Source organism: Desmodus rotundus, chromosome 12, assembly GCF_022682495.2.
Source record: "Desmodus rotundus isolate HL8 chromosome 12, HLdesRot8A.1, whole genome shotgun sequence".
Classification (NCBI taxonomy): domain Eukaryota; kingdom Metazoa; phylum Chordata; class Mammalia; order Chiroptera; family Phyllostomidae; genus Desmodus; species Desmodus rotundus.
Genome location: NC_071398.1, coordinates 75,903,911 through 75,924,886, shown reverse-complemented (window position 1 = coordinate 75,924,886; position 20,976 = coordinate 75,903,911). Strand labels below are relative to the sequence as shown.

General features: G+C 36.5%; 1 protein-coding gene and 1 non-coding gene across 3 annotated transcripts in view; both read right to left on the bottom strand.

Moving 5' to 3' along the window:
- The window catches only part of SPTA1 (spectrin alpha, erythrocytic 1), a 158,040-nt gene that overhangs the window by 109,076 nt on the left and 27,988 nt on the right, over window positions 1-20,976 (bottom strand). For both annotated transcript variants that reach the window (XM_024574725.4, XM_045181907.2), the window contains exons 14-19: window positions 13,726-13,803; window positions 13,430-13,585; window positions 10,017-10,221; window positions 8,457-8,638; window positions 6,036-6,279; window positions 4,669-4,791 (exon numbers count right to left, since the gene is read on the bottom strand). In XM_024574725.4, coding sequence (XP_024430493.2) covers window positions 4,669-4,791; window positions 6,036-6,279; window positions 8,457-8,638; window positions 10,017-10,221; window positions 13,430-13,585; window positions 13,726-13,803 — 988 coding nt within the window. The remainder of the gene's footprint in view (window positions 1-4,668; window positions 4,792-6,035; window positions 6,280-8,456; window positions 8,639-10,016; window positions 10,222-13,429; window positions 13,586-13,725; window positions 13,804-20,976) is intronic.
- Window positions 3,201-3,302, bottom strand: LOC112318459 (U6 spliceosomal RNA). The gene has a single exon (XR_002976216.1). It is a non-coding gene; the product is annotated as a U6 spliceosomal RNA (small nuclear RNA).

Genomic DNA, 20,976 nt, shown 5'->3' with positions numbered 1-20,976 from the left:
ACAGGCTGCTTGCGCCTCAGGAGGGCTATGAATGCAGCCCAAAACAAAACTTAAATTTACTTAAAACATTATGAGATTTTTTTTCTTTTCATTAGTGTTTGTGATTTAATGTGTGGCCCAAGATAACTCTTCTTCCAGTGTGGCCCAGAGATGCCAAAAGCTTGGACACCCCTGCTTAGAGAAATGGTCTTATTCCACATCATGTAGACCTTGGAAAACTTCACTGTACACTTATGAAAAAGTGAGTGTGAAAAAGCAAATGTCTTTGCATCATCATGAAAACCACAAAAGTTAGAGAATCACCACCTTAGAATAAATGCACATGCATGTATACATACACACCACAGAACTGTAGCTAATAAAAAACATAGGACATGCAGATGACAGACATATGGATACTCAATGTTACTAATCATCAGAGAAATGCACAACAATAAAAAATGAATAAATGAATAAATAAGTAAATAAATAAATAAGAAATGCAAATTAAAACCACAAGAAGTAGCATACCATACTTGTCAGAACAGCTATCACCAATAAATCGACAAACAAGTGCTGGAGAGGATATGAAAAAAGGGGAACACTGTTGGTGGGAATGCAGACTGGTGCAGCCACTGTGGAAAGCAATGTGGAGATACCTCAAAAAATGAAAATGGATGTGCTTTTTGACCCAGCTATCCCACTTTTGGGAATATATCAGAAGGAACCAAAAAAACTAATTCAAAAGAACATAAACACTGTCGTGTTCATTGTGACGTTATTACAATCACCAAGATAGGGAAGCAGCCCAAATGCCTTTCAGTAGATGAGTGGATGAAACAACTATGGGAGGGACATTTACACAATGGAATACTACTTAGCTGTAAAAAAGAAGAAAATTTTATCCTTTGTGACAATATGGATGGACTTGGAGAACATTATGCTAAGTAAAATAAGCTAGTCAGAGAAAGACAAATGCCATATGATTTCACTCATATGTGGAATCTAATGAACAAACTGTACTAACAAGGAAAATGGGGTCAGACTCATAGATGGAGAGGATATGGACAGCTAATGGGGAGGGAGGTTATGGGCTGAAGGAATTGAGCAAAAAGGAAAAAGGACTCATGGACATGGACAACAGTGTGGTGATTGCTGCAGGGAGGGGGTTATAAGAGGACTAAAAGATAATATAAAAAATTTAATAAAGATTAAATTTTATTTTTAAATATTGTATTTATTCAGAGAGAGGAGAAGGGAGGGAGAAAGAGAGGAAGAGAAACATCAATGTGTGAGGGAAACAATCAGTTGCCTCTTGCATACCCCCAACTTGGCACTTGGCCCTCAATCCATGCATGTGCTCTGACTGGGAATTGAACCAGTGAACTTTCAGTGCACAGGCCAGAGATCAATCTACTGTGCCAAACCAGTCAGGCCTGAAGATTAAATTTAAAAAAAAAAAACATAGTAATCCATCATGTAAATATACCACAGTTTTTTGATCCACTCATTTACTGATGGGCACTTAGGTTGCTTCCAGCACTTGGCTATTGTAAATTGTGCTGCTATGAACATTGGGGTGCACAGGTTCTTTTGAATTGTTGTTTCAGGATTCTTAGGATATAGTCCCAGCTATGGAATTACAGGGTCAAAAGCCAGTTCCATATTTAGTTTTTTAAGGAAATTCCATACTGTTTTCCACAGTGGCTGCACCAGTCTTCATTGGAGGAGCTCCTACCCTTTGTGACAGCTTGGATGGGTCTGGGGAGCATTATTATAAATGAAATAAATCAGGCAGCAAAAGACAAATACCATATGATCTCACCTATAAGTGGAACCCAATCAACAAAATAAACAAGCAAACAAAATATAACCACAGACATTGAAATTAAGAACTGACAGTAACCAGAGGGGAGGTGGAAAGGGATATTGGATAGATTAGGAGGAAGGGTTGTGAAGGAACACGTATAAAGGACACGTGGACAAAGCCAAAGGTGGGTAGGATCAAGGGTGGGAAGTGGGGATGGCTAGGGTGTAGGGGAGTGGTGGTGGGAAAAAGGAGAGAACTGTACTTGAACAACAATAAAAAAAGATTTTTAACAAAAGAAAAAAGCAAACAAAATATAACCAGAGACATTGAAGTTAAGAACAATCTAACAATAGCCATAGGGGAGTGGGGAGGGGACAGTGGGGAGAGGGTTTTACAGGAACTACTATAAAGAACACATGGACAAAATCAAGGGGGAGGGTAGAGGTGGGGGAGGGAGGTGGGTTCGGCTGGGGTGGGGTGGAGGATGGGGAGAAAATGCAGACAACTGTAATTGAATGACAATAAAAATTAAAAAAAAAAAAAAAAAAAAAGCCCTAACTGCCAAGGTTTGGAGAGCTTTGGAGCTGGCCAGCACATCGAGGTGCTGGGAGAGTTACACACCCAGGGAGGTCTTGGAGGCTCCACACCCCTCTCCCCATACCTTGCCCTATGCATCTCTTCCCTGTATAATAAATTGATAATAGTAAAAAAAAATTCAAAATAAGCAAAAAAAAGTAAATAAAGTTTGTTTTCTCTGACACTTTTTATGCACTTTATTATTTTTTATTGTTGTTCAAGTACATTTGTCTCCATTTCCCCCCTCTACTCCCCTCTGCCATACCCACCCACCCATCCTCACCTCCCACCCTTAATCCTACACCCCTTTGGGTTTGTCCACGTGTCCTTTGTACATATTCCTTGAAGACACTTCCCCTTTCTTTCTGCCCATTATCCCCCTCCTCCTCCCTTCTGGTTACTGTCAGTTTGTTCTTTATTTCAATGTGTAATAAATGCACAGTTGCCCTGGCTGATGTGGGTCAGTGGATTGAGTGCTGGCCTGCGAACCAAAGGGTCACTTGTTCAATTCCCACTCAGGGCACATGCCTGGGTTGCGGGCTACGTCCCCAGCACAGGGTGCATGGGAGGCAACCACACACTGATGTTTCTCTCCCTCTCTTTCTCCCTCCCTTCCCTTCTCTCCAAAAATAAATAAATAAACTCTTTTAAAAAATACACAGTTAATCCAAAGAAAACAGAAACTGATGAACAACAGTGACAACAAAACACCCAAAATGTTAGATTTATATTTACCTGTATTGATAATTGCTTTAAATGTATGTGGTTTAAATGCTACAATTAGAAGGGAAAGATTACCAGATTGCATAAAATAAAAGCAAAGTCTGAGTTTATGCTATCTGTAATAAATCTGCTTTATTTGTTTGTTATCCCTATACAGGGGTCATGCTAATCTCTGTATTGTCCCAATTCTAGTGTATGAGTTGCTGAAGCAAACATAATATGAAATCTCTTTGAAATGTAAAAAATTATAATGAAAGCAAAAGGATGGAGAAATACATATCATGCAAACATGAGTCAAAGACAGAGTGACTATGTCAATGTTGTACTAAGTAGTCTTTAGAATATCACCAGAGCTGTATCATAATGTTAAAGATTTAAGTTCATCAATAAGATGAGCCTGACTATATAATCAATAACAGGGCTTCAACACACATGAAACTAAAAGAACTGAAAAGGGGCATAACAACAGTATGGTGATTGTGGGGTGAGGGGTGAGTGGAGGTAGAAGAGAATATGGGGGGATAAATGATAATGTAAAATACAATAAAAATGAACTATTAAAATATAAAATGAAAAATAAAAGATCTGAAAAGAGAAAAAGATAAAATCCATAATTACACCTGGAGATTTAAAAAAAAGAAATAACATGAGTCACTGTACTGAAATAGGCATCCCAAACAAATATTTTTAGGCTTGAATCACTCAACTGAGATCTCAGCTTTTGTTCAGCAATATGAATTTTAAATTATACTTTTGATAGCTGGATACTGGCTGGCATCAACAGAGGGAAAAATCCCAATGTAATCTGTACTGGTTATACCACACCTGGTATATGATATGTGGTTCTGAACAACATTTAACCAGTAGGGGTTTCTGAAGATGAAAGAACAATAAGAGGAAAGATATTGAGAGTATTAAACCACCAAAAAATGTAAAGAATTGGTGTTATTTACCATAAAGATTATAAGACATTGGAAAACTCAGACATGTCTTCACAAATTTGGAACTTGTGATATTGGAAAAAAAGACTTGACTTGTTTTGGGTTTTTTTTTGTTTTTGTTTTTTTGGGGGCGGGGTGATGGCGTAGACTTTTTTTATTGATTGATCTTATTTTTTTATTTGTTATTTTTAATTTTTTCCTGTTTGCAAATACATATTTTTTTTACATTTTTAAAAATTTATTTATTTATTTTTATTCAGTTACAATTGTCTGCATTTTCTCCCCATCCCTCCACCCCTAAAAGAAAGACTTGATTTGTTTTATGTAGTTTTGTAATTTAAATTCTGAATTTTATAACTTCTACAGAAAATCACATTGATTATTATGATAATATATTTTATTTTAATAATTTAGCTTTACATTAAAATAAAAATGACTGGCTCATGAGGTAGGGAGTTTCCTGTTATTGGAATCTACAAACATTGTGTCTGTCAGAAATGCCCAAAGGGAATTCTTTCATTGGATGGTAACATAGATCAGATATCTTTAAATTCTCTTAAAACCCTAAAATTGAGTAAAATTTTTTCCTATAAGTTTGGCAAAAGGATGATTGTTCAACTCAATCTGAATCATACATACCTTCCTTTATCATTTTGTTTCCCCTCTCGGTTATCATGCGGATGCGTGGCTCATGGTTTGCAATGTCAGCCTGAATGACTTGATGTCTATTCAAAAGATTCTTTGAGGCAATCAGGTCCTTGCCTACAGATGTAAAATAATTTTAATGTCTGGTATTCTAGTTTGTCGAATAAGAAGAGGTTACTCTACTCCTTTTTAACTCTCAGACCTACAAGTTCTTTTCATTGACATCTTAATCATTGAGTGGGCTTCCTGAAATGTATACCATTTGTCTTAATTAACTCTGCTCAGCTTTGTTATTTTCCTTGAACCTTTGTACTAAGAAAATTCAATTCCTTATTTTAGAAAAGATGATAAATAAAATACTGTTCTCTTTGGAAGACAGGTAGAAAGGCAAATAACTTTCCAGCTCAAATTTCCAATATTATGCAACCAATTTTCGTTCAGAATGCTGTGGTGCAAAAATCAGGATATTCCACTTCTAACTTCTTTGGGTGTCAAGGAGTTATTAAACCCTCAAAATTTAGAATTTTTCACCATAAAAGTGGCACAAATGTTTTGAATTTTTGTTTGTAAGGATTAGAAATAACTTATAAAAGGTGCCTCACACATTGCTTAACATTAATAAGCATATAATGAATACTATGTATTGTTAGTTTTCTCCATCTTTTTAGATCCCCAGTGCATCCTTCTTGTCCCCATCTATGCCTCACCTATCTTACTTCCAAAAACGCCTTCTCTATACTTCACAGTAAATGTCTTCCCAGAAACTTTCTATGTCCATCCACCATTCAAAAAGATCTTTTCTCTTCTAGGAAGTTTTATCATACTAAGCCCTTCATTGTCACCATTGTCTGAACCCTCATAGCTGTTCTCAATACATTCATATTAAGTTTGCATTATATTTATGTGCACTTTTTTCTCTATTTCAATGCAAATGTCCTGGCACTGACAATGGTAAACTGATAGCTTCCAAAGAAAAGAAAAACATGCACCTTATCTGTTACTTCACCTCCTTTATACTTATAATATCTCATATAGTTATAAAAGAGATCCCCCAACAATATAAAAAAAAACTCTTGTTATCTCAAATATTAACCATGGTTCCTCAGCCAAGGACCTTGGCAATAACATAAGTTAGAGAAAGCCAAGATCAGAGCACTCTAGCTTTTTCCAAAGGCTTGAAATTCACGGCACTGTTCAAGTCTTGTTTTAGGAGGTAAACTTTTAAGTACATATTTTTAAAATAATTTCTCATGGAAGACTGAAAAGAGCAAATTTTGCCCTGCCAATACTCTATCTCAGATCTCCCAATTTGCAGAACTTGGAGCTCTCCTTAGGGCTCAACTTGCTCAGTTTGTACTAACCAAGGACCGTAGAAGCTGCTGAAGGTTCAGTCTCTTGGATCCAGGCCTCCTCATCCTCTGTGTCTCTGCAAATCTGCTGTAGGTGAAGAAGGTCAATGAGCTTCTTTTTCCGAGTAACCAGTGGTTCCTTCAGAGCCTCAAACCTGGACACCAGGGACTCCTGTCTTGCCCGTATGTTCCCAGCATCAGGATGATTTGTTTCTTCAAAATATGTCGCCAGGTCTGTGATGGTGTCTACCTGTTCCTAAGGAAGAAATTGAATGGGTGTCAAGAAATCATGTTATTTAGTAGAAAGAGATGATAGTTTGGTGTAGGGAGAACATGGAGAGAATCAGCTCCCATATGTACTGTGTTAGGACTTCAAATCAGTAAAATAAAATGGAAGGGGTTGCTATATTGAGAACCATTTCATCAATCTAAGAGTTACTTATGGGAAAGTAGCTTTCAGACCATATTTCAGAAAGAAAAAAATATTTGTAGAGTGTGTCAAAGAAATCAGAGATATCAGAAGTACAGAACCTTAATTGTTAAGAAAATGTTGGGGAGCATTTTCAACTTCAGGTCACTTTTCATCCTCTTTCTCTCCCTTTAAAATGAGCTACAATTGTAAATAACATAGACACTTCTGAGGCTTTGGTTTGTTGCATAGCAGGAACAATGCCTATGAGATGAAATGTGATGTCACAAAACAAATGTCAAAGACATTCAAAGGCACTGCCTTGGTCAATACCTACTTGTGTGAATTGGAATAAATCACAGTTCCTATTTGGGTCATTATATAATAAAGAAGAAATACAGAAACATGATTTCAAAAATCTCCCTGGAAATAAAATGTTAATTGTTTTTCTATATGCTAAAATAGACACAAAGGATGCATTCCATCTTATTAGTGAGGTCAAATATAAATGGTTGCAGAAGCAAGTATGCAGGATTTTTGTTTGTCTGTTTGTGTCATCATTTTTCTGGGGTAAGGGAAAGCAGTAAATAAAAGTTCTTTCAACAGGTAGGTGAACAATAGTCATTGGTTTCACTTATTCTATTTTGATATCCAATTCTGAACCTATAAACGTTTTGATGTATCCTTTCTCAATTTGGAACAAAACATTAACCATCGATACCTTCTCAAAACAAATATTCACTTCTTCATAAAAAAATTAAAGGCTCTATAAATAATTAAGATTAATATCTCTCACGAGCCAACTGTTCTCATCTCTTAGGGCACTTTAACTTTGGAAAACATAGTAGTGTAATAGAGTGGTTTTAAAATATCATAATTATCATCATCATTATGGATTGACTGCATTATTTGAAAACCTCTAATGTAGTCCAAAATGCGCCAAAGAAGATAGAAGGCTTTATATAGATTTTGTTTTTCTACCTCAGTCTTTTACTTTACCCCAAACTCCATGAAGTATTCTTTTTTTATAATTTTAATTTTTTATTGTTATTCAATTACAGTTGTGTGCCTTTTCTCCCATTCCCTCCACCCCACCCCAGCTGAACTCCCCTCCCTCCCCCACCTCCACCCTCCCCCTTGATTTTGTCCATGTGTCCTTTATAGTAGTTCCTGTAATCCCCTCTCCTTACTGTCCCCTCCCCATCATTGAAGTTAAGAACAATCCATCGAGTATTCTTAAAACTGTATAGATGAGTTTTTTGCTCTGTGTTCTGTAGATTATTCTGTCTGTTCCATTTCACCCAAAGTGACCAAAAATCAGATATCATGAAAGTGTAATCTTTCTAACAAGAAAGACTAGTGAGACCTAGGAAACAGCAGAATCATTTTTAAACATAAGCTAAGATTCATAGGGTTGAGAAGTTGAGTCAACTTGCAGTACATTTCCACTGAGGTTTCAAAAAAAATCATATTTAGTATCTATAGAAACTTACTGGATAAATTTATTTAAAATAATAGTCTGGTGGGAACATGCCAGGAGTGTAACCCAAAATTAAGAGCCTAGACATCTCTATCATAGACTTGGCCCTGGTGTTAATTTGTGAAGTTGCTTCACTTGTACAGGTTTCAAATTTCTAAACAAACCAACAAAATATGGTAGTATGAAAGATATGTTCAAGCTTTGAATCACAGAATGCTCAAATAAGAAGAGGCAACTTTATCCAAACCTCTATTTTATAGGAGAAATGGAGAAATGAAAAGGTAAAAGACCCACCAAAGATCACAAAACTAGCAATTGACAGACTATATATAAAACCCATATTTATGGATTGAGTGTGCAGTATTATATTAAGAAAAGTCAATAAAATATTGTATCAGCCATGGGGTTTTGACAAGAGATACCAGGTAATCTTTATTTTGTTTACTTTATTTTCTTTCTCTTAATAATAATTACTTATTATGAGTTTCCTCACAGCATATGTAACTGCTTTGGCCTACATCTGGTCAAAGAGCTAACAACATACCTGACGAGTAGCCACACCAGACTCCAAGAGGCTGTGTTTCCTGAGTAGATTCTGTACATCAGCCAGGCCTTTCCCATAATCCTCAGAGGTAGCCTGCCGCTCCACCTCCTCTAGCCAGTGCTTAAGGTCTTCTGCATTATTTTCAAATTGCAGCTGCTTGTTAGCTTCATACAATTGGGTCCCTGGGAGAAGACATTAAGTGTAAGACAGGTACCATGACTGCTTCTAATTACAAAATAATATACCTTCCATAAATTTGAGAAATTTAATATTTTGATAATGCAATGGGAAAATGTATAGCTATCATATGTAATCACATAAGAAGCCAACTTAAATTTGTACAACTTGGTGGTATTTGTTTTTGATAAAGTAGTGTTCTCAAAACAAAACAAAACAAAAAAACCCAGTAAGTTCATTCCCCATGAGGTAATGTGCTGTTGTCTTAGATTTTAAATAGCCTGGGTATTTTCACATGACATTTCTTGCTTAACATTTAGACTTACTTTTCAAAGGGATTCAAATCCAAGCACTGCACTTTCCAAGATAAGTATAAAACTTAGGGTTAGTTCAGTTTAAACTTTTAAATTCTCTTTTTATAGTATCTTTTTCAGAACTTTGTTAGCCCCTTCTTAGTTCCTGTTCTTCACCACAAACCATGCCTCACAAATTTTCTCTTCCAAAAATTTCTTGATTATGCACACTGTTCCCAAACTTGTTCTATGATCTTATAGCAATGGTTTATAATATTTCTGTGTAGCAATTACTGTATCTCCTAATGGGGAATAGTTGAAATTTCTTATTGTTATAGTCATTTTTTTTTCCTAACCAAAAATCAGAATGTCATCAAACAAAATCAGTATGCTATACCTATTCTACAATGAGGACAAAGTCATATCTACAGAGGATGTTTAGAACAGGGAAAATATTAACAAGAGAACCTCATCATTTGTGTTATTTATGATTATTGATTAATTGTCCACTGGAAGAGGTGAGTTTATATGTTAATAGAAACATTCCAGTCATATGTGGAAAAAAAAATTAAGAGCTTACAGAAGAGCCTGAGCACTTAAAAAAAGGAAAAAAAGTCATCAAGCCCAATTTATAAAAATGAAATTTGGGAACATCACATGTAGCACCAACAATCTTCTTTTAATGTTTAATTTACCTGGGTCATTATATCTTGTCTTGTTTGTGGAACCAAAATATGTAAAACTTAATTTAAGGACACTAGTTTTAAGTGCATAGACAATACAGAATTCTTGGTTGCTGTATATATATTCAAGAAATAATATAAAAAGTTAAAGGAAAAAAACAGAGGTAGTTTCAGCAAAAAAACCCCCCTACATATACGAAGAAAACTTAATATTTTGTAAATATATAGTGTTATAAATTTAGGTTGAATTTTGAAAATGTCTTGGCCAATGAAAGAAGGCGTGGGGAAGCAAATAAGCAGCATCTTCTTTCATAGAGGTCACCAGGTAAACCGAAGGTGGTAAAGGTGAAAATGGTTACGTTTCACAATCTAGAAATTAGCCTTTCAACAAAACCTCTGCTTCTAACCTTTCTGTGCTGTAGCCTCCAACAGTTCTTTCCAGAGGCCGGCAACTTCACTCACACGAGCAGCCACACTGTCAGAGGCATAGTGACCACCCTCAATCATCTCCTGACCAGTTTTTTCTAAGTTATTGAGTAGGATCTCATTAGCTGCCAGTTCTTCTTCAAAGACTTGCTGCTTTTGAACCCGGCTCTTCAAGTTTTGTGTATCCTAAGACAAGATGAAGAAAAAAGAAAGAAGAGGAAACCATTACTTGAAGAGTGAGGGGAAAACATTTTGAAGACAGCAGTTATTTCTTACTGCATACTAAGAAGAAGGTAGAAAGCAGAACTGTCCTTCTCCAAGTACAGAGACAGAGAATGCTTAGCAAACTCACAGGACCAATTCTTTTTTTTAATTGTTATTCAAGTACAGTTGTCTCTGTCTTGCCTCCATCACCACCCCACCCCACCCATCCCCAACTCCCACCCTCCATTCTGCCCCCCTTTACCTTTGTCCATGTGTCCTTTATATATGTTCCTTGATGATACTTCTCATTTCCCCCCCATTATTCCCTCCACCCTCCCCTCTGGTTACTGTCAGTTTGTTTTTTATTTCAAAGTCTCTGGCTATATTTTGCTTGTTTATTTGTTTTGTTGATTAGGTTCCACTTATAGGTGACATAATATGGTATTTGTCTTTCACTGCTTGGCTTATTTCATTTACATACTGTTCTCCAGTTCCATCCATACTGTCGTCGCAAAGGGTAGGAAGTTCCTTTTTCATTTTGCTGTATAGTTATCCATTGTGTAAATATACCAGGTTTTTGATCCACTCATTTACTGATGGGCACTTAGGTTGCTTCCAAAACTTGACTATTGTAAACTGTACTGCTATAAACACTGGGGTGCATAGGTTCTTTTGAATTGGTGTTTCAGGATTATTAAAGTATAATCCAAGCAATGGAACTGTAGGGTCACAATGCATCTCCATTTTTAGTTTTCTGGGGAAATTCCATATTGTTTTATTTTTAAAGTATATTTTATTGATTATGCTATTACTGTTTTCCCAATTTTTTTTCTCCCTTTTACCCCCCTCTGCTCTGCACCCCAAAAGGCCTCACTCCCATTAGGTCATGTCCATGGTTTACATGTATAAATTCTTTGCCTTCTCTGTTTCCTATACCATTCTTAACCTTTCCCCGTCTATTTTATGCCTACCATTTATGCTTCCTATTACCTGTATCTTCCCCCCAACCATTCTTCCCCTGCTCCTCCCCACTGAAAACCCTCCATGTGCTCTCCATTTCTCTGGTTCTGTTCCTGTTCTAGTCGTTTGCTTAGTTTTTGTTTTTATGTTCAGTTGATAGGCTTCCTAGACTTCCTGGAAATCTATTTCCTTTGCCAAATTGGGGAAGTTTTCTTCATTATTTATTCAAAAAAAGTTTTCAACTTCTTGTCTTGTTCTTCTCTTTCTGGCACCCCCATGATTCTGATGTTATATCATTTAAAGTTGTCCCATAGATTCCTAAGCCTCTCCTCATTTTTTAAAGTTCTTCATATTGTTCTGGTTGGATGTTTATTTCTTCCTTTTGTTATAAATCGCTGATCTGAGTTCTCGTTTCCTTTCCTTCACTGTTGATTCCATGTATATTTTGTTTTATTTCACTTTGGGTAGACTTCATTTCTTCCTTGATTTTGTAATACAACTCAGTCAATTCTGTGAGCATCCTGATTACCAGTGTTTTTAACTCTGCATCAGATAGGTTGTCTATCTCCTCATCACTCAACTCTTTTTCTGGAGTTTTGATCTGTTCTTTCATTTGGGACATATTTCTTTCTCTTGGTGCACCTGTTATGTTGTAAGGGGGAGGGGCCTTAGGTATTCTCCAGGGCAGGGCAACCCTCTGTGCTGCACTGTGGTGCTATCAGTGGGGGAGGGGTCAGAAAGGGAACAATGCTGCTTACTTACTCCACTCTAGCCCCACTTTCCAAGGAACTCTCCTGTGAGACTGGTACTTTCTCTTACATGGCAACCTCCACAGTATTTCTCCCATGTGGTAACCCCTTTTGAGTCTTTAGTTTCCTGTTCAGCCAGCCCTGCCACTCCTGCACAGTCTGATGTCTTGCTGCACACCCTCTCTGCTCAGCTGCCTGTCTCCCATCTCCACTCCTCCTAGTGGGCTGGGTGAATATTTCTTTAACTCCTTGGTTGTCAGAGTTCCATGCAGTTTGATTTTCTGGCACTTCTGGTTGTTTATTGTGTTTAAATTGGTTGTTATCCTTCTTTTGGTTGTGTGAGGAAATGAAGCATTTCCACCTACACCTCCATCTTGGCTGGAACTCCCATACTGTTTTCCACAGTGGCTGCACCAGTCTGCCTTCCCACCAACAGTGTACTAAGGTTGCCTTTTCTCCATAATTCTTCCTTCTATACACATAACAGACATGTCTAATCTAGCCCTGTTTTTATTTCTACTGAGCCAGGATATTGCCTAAAGATCACTTTGTACATGACACCTCATACAAGAAATAACAATCAGAGCTATCATGAAGAATTAAAATCATATTCCATTTCTATCCTAGTATAACTATCATCCATCTGTTTGCCCCATATAGAGAAGATCTGGATACCCTAAATGCACAGGAACCATACCTCTTCTACAGAACACAAGCAGATAGTGCTAATTTTAAAGAATAAAAGGTAAATATAAGGTAGTAGTTCTCATAGTTCTATAAAGATATATTACAAAAGGGCCTGAGGTATACATTTAAGACTAAATGATAATTCAGGAAGCTCCCAAGTAACACAAACTAAAAGAAGAGGGAGAAAATTCAAACCCACATTCACCTTTTCAATAATTCCTGTCTCTAATCCCCTTATGTTAAACTGCCTTCTAAATAATTGGTTAACTTTGGACAATTGATTTCACAACTTACATCCTTGGTTTTCTCATCTATAAAATTAGGAGTTGTTCCTTTCCATCTACAAAGCTTTATAAATTTATATTATACCAAGCCCTTAGGTTGCTTTTGAGTTTCAAGTAACTTCCAGTAAATTTAAGTGTATATTATAATTAAACACACTGTCTTTTTACTATAAGAGTATAGAGGGAAGCAGAAAAGGTGATAAAGGGACAAAGAGCTAAATAAGGAGCAGTCCCTCTCTTATCCAATTCCATTTAAGGACTATTGGAAATTATACAAGAAAAAAAAAAAAAGGATGATGGATAGCAGGGTATAGGAAAAACAGACACTAGATTTTTGGCTCTTCACTAGATATAGCCTTAGGGGAATAATTACCCTTCTCAGAGATTCTGTCTCCTCATTTATAAAATGAGGCTTACAATCTGAACACTATGGTCCTTTCAGCTTAAAGACTATAATTCCATGAAACTAAGTTCTGATAAATTTGTCCAGGGTTAGAAAACCCTACCTACCTTATAATCTTCATCATCTGCCAACTTTTTCTTCTTGTTGATCCAGTTCTTCAGGTCATCTGAGTCCTGATACAGTTGCTGGAGACGCAATGAATCCTCCAGCAATCTGCGTCGAGTAGCAGCCCTTTCCCGAAGGGCATCCCGCCGAGCCAACAGCTGCAAAATCATGAGCAAACTCATTGTCAACTAAACGAAGTGAGGACATATGATATTCACTATTCACCCTAGGCACCGTACCCTCAACATTCTCCCCGACACTAATGCACAGACAGGCACATAAGAGCCATTGAACATACCCCATCCCGGAGAGCAGCAATATTCTCTGAATCATAATGATCATTGTCAATCAGTTTGGTTGCTGTCTTGTCTAATGTCTGAAAAACAAAACAAAACAAGAAAAAACAGGGTTGTTTCACTGCAGCAACTGCTGAGTATGTGGCCACAGTTTGAGAAGGTAGTTGAAGAAGGAATTATGGTACAGTGGAAGAGGTCCTACCTCTAATTTCTGTTATAAATTGTATTTCAAAATGTAGACTTCAAGTAAGTCAGTTACCTTTTCTGTGTGTGTGTGTGTGTGTGTAATAACAAATTCTAATGTCACAAGTGAGTATTTAACCTATTCTTACATTTTTAAAAACAAGTACTATTGATATAGCCATGTGCAATGGCCAGTCCATCAATCAATTTATTTATTTATGATCTAACATGTGTATATGCATTTATATCTAGTATATATAGTTATATCTATATCTATATTCCTACCCACATGAATAGAAGAGTCAAAATTACAAAGGTAATTTTTAAAAATATATTTCAATTACAGTTGACATTTAATATCATGTTGTATTAGTTTCAAGTGTACAGCATAGTAATTAGACAATTATATAATTTACAAAGATAATTGTAGTACTACCCCTTGATAATTATAGTAACCACCTAGTACCATACAAACTTATTACAATATTGTTGACTATATACACTATGTTGAACTGTACATCCCCATGACCATTATGTAACTACTAACTTGTACTTATTAATCTCTTTAAATTTTTCACTTAGTTCCCTATCTTTCCCCCATCTGGCAACTGTCATTTTGTTCTCTGTATCTGAGTTTGTATCAAATTTATTTGTTTGGTTGTTTATTCTATACTTTAGATTCCACACATAAGTGAAATCATATGGTCAGTCTTTCTCTGACTGACTTAGTTCATTTATCAATATACATTCTAGGTCCATCCATGCTGTTGCAAATGGTAATATTTCATTCTTTTTATGGCCGAGTAATACTCCATTATATATATAAACCATGTGTTCATTATCCACTCATCTATTCATGGGCACTTGGGTAGCTTCCATATCTTGGCTACTGTAAATAATTATGCAACTAATATAAGGGAGCATATGTTTTCTTGAATTATTAGTGTTTTGGGTTTCTTCATATATATACCTAGAAGGGTAATTTCTGGATCATACAATAGTTCTATTTTATTTTATTTTATTTTAAATTAAGTATATGTTATTGGCTATGCTATTACAGTTGTTCTATTTTTCTCCTTTGCCCCCATCTACCCAGTACCCCCATTCCCTCCAGGAATCCCCCCGTTAGTTCATGTCCATAGGTTATACATATAAGTTCTTTCACTTCTCCATTTCCCATACTATATTTAACATCTTGTGTCATTTTGTACCTACCAGTTATGCTTCCTATTCCCTGTACCATTTCCCCCATTCTCCCCCTCCCCCCCAAAGACAACCCTCCATGTGATCTCCATTTCTATTATTCTTTTCCTGTTCTAGTTGTTTGCTTAACTTTTGTTTTTGTTTTTTTAAATTCAGTTGTTAGTTGTGAGTCTGTTGTCATTGTACTGTTCATAGTTTTGATCTTGTTCTTCTTACATAAGTCCCTTTAACAAACATTTCATATAATAAAGCCTTAGTGATGAGGAAATCCATTAACTTTACTTGCTCTGGGAAGCACTTCATCTGCCCTTCCATTCTAAATGATAGCTTTGCTGAATAGAGTAATCTTGGATGTAGGTCCTTGCTTTTCATAACTTGAATACTTCTTTGCAGCCCCTTCTTTTCTGCAAGGTTTCTTTTGAGAAATCAGCTGATAGTCTTATGGGAACTCCCCTGTAGGTAACTCTGTGCTTTTCTCTTGAGGCTTTTAAGATTCTTGCTTTATCTTTAACGTTTGGAATTTTAATTATGATGTTCTTTGGTGTGTCCTTCTTTTGTTCCAACTTGTTTGCGACTCTCAGTTTCCTGGACTTGTACGTCTATTTCCTTTGCCAAATTAGGGAAGTTTTCCTTCATCATTTGTTCAAATAAGTTTTCAGTTTCTTGCTCTTCCTCTTCTCCTTCTGGCACCCTTATGAATCAGATGTTAATATGTTTAAAGATGTCCCAGAGGTTTGTAAGCCAGTCCTTGTTTTTTTTTTTTTTGGTTTTTTTTTTGAATTGTTTCTTCATTCTGTTCCAGGTGAATGCTTATTTCTTCCTTTTTTTCCCCAAATTGTTGGTTTGCATCCCAGCTTCCTTCCCTTCACTGTTGGCTCCCTGTATATATTTCTTCATTGTATAGCCTTCACTTCTTCCTTTATTTTGTGGCTGTACTCAATAATTTCTCTGAGCATCCTGATCACCAGTGTTTTGAACTCTGCAACTGATAGGTTGCCTATCTCATCATCGCTTAGTTCTTTCATCTAGGCTACATTTCTTTTCTTTTTTTAAAAGATTTTATTTCTAAAGAGAGGTGAAAGGAAGGAGAAAGAGAGGGAGAGAAACATCAATGTGTGGTTGACTCTTGCGTGCCCCCTATTGGGGACCTGGCCTGCAACCCAAGCATATGCCCTGACTAGGAATCAACTGGCGATCCCTTGGTTCAAAGGACAGCACTCAGTCCACTGGGCTTCACTAGCTAGGGTTGGTGTGGCTCGTATTTCTTTGTCTCCTCTATTCGGCAGCCTCCCTTGTTTCTGTGTACTAGGTAGCGCTGCTTTGACTCTGTCTTGGCACAACTGTTATGTTGGAACGGGCAGAGCTTTAGGTATTTGCCAGGGTGGGGCAACCCACTTCACTGCTTTGTGGCACTGTGTGGGGGAGGGATGAGATATGGAACAATGCTGCTTGATCAGCCCTCACCTCATTTACAGTCATTTCCCCCACTTCCCATAAGCAATTGGCACCCTTCTAGCTGCTGCTCTGGTTCTGATTTCCTGAGTGGGGGGTGGTTTGTGTATGTCTACGACCATGTAGGCTTTTTAAACAGACTGTCCTAAGGGACCAGCAGTTTCTTCTGCTACCCAAGCCTCTACAGGTTTTTACAGCTTCAGGTTATGAGGCTTTATTTACCTGGCACTGGAACCCTGGTTTGTGTGATCTGTCCTGGGCCTGGGATTGCTCACTCCTCAGTTGTTCCTCCCAGTTTTTATCCACTGCACATGAACATGGGACCACCCATTCTGCCAGCTACCACCACCATTGTCTCATCACTGCCTCACCACTCCACACTCTGTCCGCTCCCCCCCTGCTTCCTGTCTCTGCCCCCTCAACCCATCTTGATGAATATGTCTTCTTTAATACTTTGGTTGTTGGACTTCCATATGCTTTGATTTTCTGGCATTTCTGATTGTTTTTTGTTTTCACATTGGTTGTTATCTTTCTTATGGTGGTGTGAGGAGGTGAAGCACGTATACCTCTGCTTCCATTTGGGCAGGAAATACAATAGTTCTATTTTAAATTTTTTTAAGAACTTCCATGATGTTTTCCACAGTGGCTGCACCAATGTACATTCCCACCAACAGTGCAGCAGGGTTTCTTTTTATCCACATTTTTGCCAAATTTTGTTTATTGATTTATTGAGAATAGCTGTTCTGACAGATATGAGGTGATATCTTATTATAGTTTTAATGTGGATTTCTCTGGTGATTAGTGATGTTGAACAGCTTTCATATGTCTATCTGTATGTCTTCTTTGGAGAAGTGTCTATTCAGGTCCTCTGCCATTTCTTATTTGGATTCTTTGTTTTTTGGTGTTGAGTTGTATGACTTGTTTATAACTTTTGGTTATTAATCCTGATAAATGTATTATTATAGAATATTGTCTTACATTCAGAAGGCTGCCTTTTTGTTGTTACTATCTTAAGATTAGTTTGATGTAGTCTTATTTTTTATTTTTTCCTTTTGTTTCCCTTGCACAATGAGATTATCAGCAAAAAATATATAGCTAAGTTAAATATCAGAGATTTTACTGCCTATGTTTTATTCTGAACATTTTATGGTTTTGAATATTACAGTTAAGTCTTTAGTTCATTTTGAATTTATTTTTGTATATAGTGTAAGAGGGTGGGGTATAGATTAAAATTTTGCATGTATCCATCCAATTTTCTCATAACCATTTTCTGAATAGAGAGTCTTTGCTCAATTGTATGTTCTGGCCTCCAATGTCAAATATTAATTGACCATCTAGGTGTGGGTTCATTTCTGGGTTCTGTATTCTGTTCTGTTGATTTATGTGTCTGTTTTTGAGCCAGCACCATGCTGTTTTGATTGCTACAGCTTTGTAATACTGTTTAATATCAGAAAGTGTAATACCTACAACTTTGTCCCTCTTTTTTTCAAGATTGCTGTGGTTATTCAGAATCATTTGTGGTTTCATATAAATTTTGAATTATTTTTTCTAGTTCTCTGAAAAACTCCATTGGTATCTTGAAAGGAATTGTATTAAATCTATAGATTGCTTTATGTAGTATGAACATTTTAATAATGTTAAATCTTCCTCTCTTTAAGCACAGTATATACTTCATTTATTTGCTCTTACTTGAATGAGTTATTTTTATATTTTGTATATAAACCCTTTGTCAGAGCTATTCTTTTAAAATATCTTCTCCAATTTGGTTCATTGCCTTTTTGTTTTGTTGATGGTTTCATTTACTGTGCAGAAGCTTTTTAGTTTGATAGAGTACCACTCATTTACTATTGCCTTTGCTTTCTTTGTTTTTGAGGTCAAATTCATAAAATCTTTTCAAAGACCAAAGCCTATAAATTTAATATTTATGCTTTTTAATGTAATTTATTGTTTCAGTTCTTATATTTAAGTGTTTGATCCATTTTGAAATATTTTTTGTATATGGAGACAAAAGTAAGTCTAGTTTCATTCTTTTGCATGTGGCTTCCCAGTGTTCCCAGCACCATTTATTGAAGAGGCTTTCTTTTATCCATTGTATGTTTTTGGATCCTTTGTTAACAATTATTTGCCCATATACATGTGGGTTTATTTCTGTCCTCTCATTTGTGTTCCATTGATCTATGTATCTGTTTTCCTGTCCATACCATGTTGATTTGACTACTGTTGCTTTGTAGTATATTTTGAAGTAAGGGAGTGTAATACCTCTGTCTTTGACATTTTTTCTCATGATTGCTTTGGCTGTTTGAGGTGTTTTGTAGTCCCATACAAATCTGATAACTTGTTGCTCTATTCTTCAAAGATGCTATTGAGATTTTAACGGGGATTGAATTAAATCTATATATTGTTTTGGGTAATATGGCCATTTTAACTATTTTTGTTCTTCCAATCCATGACCACTGAATATCTTTCAATTTCTTTGTTCTTTTCAATCTCTTCTAATAATGCTTTGTAGTTTTCAGTATCTAGTTCTTTTACATGTTTTGTCAAGCTTATTTTTAGATATTTTATTCTTTTCATTGCAATTGCAAATAGAATTGTTTTTTCCATTATTTTCTCTGAAATTTCATTTTTAGCATATAAGAATGCAATGGCATTTTGTACACTATTATTCCAAAACTTTACTGTAATTGTTTATTGTTTCTCATAGATTTTTGTTGGAATCTTTAGGGTTTTTTACTGTTTGGAGGTATTCTATAACTTTCTCTTTTGTTTTTTTAAAGTTATGTGTCTCAGATTTGTGTATGTGTGGTCACCACTAGGTTTATACAAAAAAAAAGTTTCCAGTCCTGGACTGGCAAGATGGCAGAAGAGTGAATGTAAGTCACACTAACATCCTAACAGGACCAATCAGGAATAACAACCAAATTATGGAGAAATCACCCAGAACTGAGCAATAGCCAGAAAAAGGACTTATAACCTCAAAGAGTCAGAAGAATCAATTTCAGCAAAACCTAACTGCACCTACACAACAGCATACAAAACATAGTGGGCACAGCAATGCTCAGTCAACCAGCTGGAATGAGGGACTTAACAAAGAATGACACAATAACAATCAAAACCCAATTACATCCAGACAGGCAACATAAATGGCATAAAGGGCATCCCAAGAGCAGCAAGTTCAGGAGATCAAGGAGACTGCACCACTGAATCTCACAGGTCTCCTACCATAGAAATTCATAAAATAAACTCAGGGAGTCAAAATTCATAAATTAAAGAAGCAGAAGCAAATAAGAATAGTCTCACAAATAATGGGAAGACAAAGAAACAACCACCAATAAATAGAAATGAGGAATCCTCATAGAGTGCTAAACAAAATAGAGGCAAGATACTGAGTTCAAAACAATGGACATTAAGGAGCTCAATGACCTCAGCAAGAACTACCAAAAACCACAGGGAAGCTACAAGGAATTTACTGCACCTAGATCAGCAAGAAAAAGGACATAGAAACAATCAACAAGGGCCGAGAAGAAATGAAGAATACAACATATGAGTTAAAGAACACAGGAGAAGGAATCAAAAGCATGCTAGTTGAAGCAGAGGATCTAATCAGTGAGCTTGAGGACAAGGTAGAAAAAATTACTGGAAATATCAAGAAAAGGAAAAAGACCCAAAAAGGATGAAGAGAGGTTAAGGATACTGAGGGACAACATTAAACATGACAATGTCAATATAGTAGGGATACAAGAGAAAGAAGAGGATGAGCAAGGGATACAAACCTGTTTGAAAAAGTTATGATGGAACTGGAAAGCATTATGCTAAGTGAAATAAGCCAGGTAGTGAGGGACAAATACCATATGATCTCACTTTTAACTGGAACATACTCAACAAAACAAAAGGGCAAACAAAATACAATCAAAGACATTGAAGTTAAGAACAATCTAACAATAGCCAGGGGGAGTGGGGAGGGGACAGTGGGGAGAGAGGTTTACAGGAACTACTATAAAGGACACAATGACAAAATCAAGGGGGAGGGTGGAGGTGGGGGACGGAGGTGGGGTTGGCTGGGGTGGGGTGGAGGGATGGGGAAAAAATGCAAACAACTGTAATTAAACAACAATATTTTTTTTTAAAAAAAAGAAGAAAACTTCCCTAATTTGATGAGAAAAAACCCACACAAGTTCAGGAAGCACAGAAGGCCCCAAACAAGAGAAACCCAAAGAGGCCTGCACAGGCACATCATAACAAAAATGACAAATTTGAAAGACAAAGAGAAAATCTTTTTAAAAATTTTTTCTTGTTATTCAATTACAGTTGTTTGTATTATCTCCCCATCCCTCAACCCCACCCCATCCGAGCCTGCCTCCCTCCCCTGTCTCCAACCTCCCACTTGATTTTGTCCTTGTGTCCTTTATAGTAGT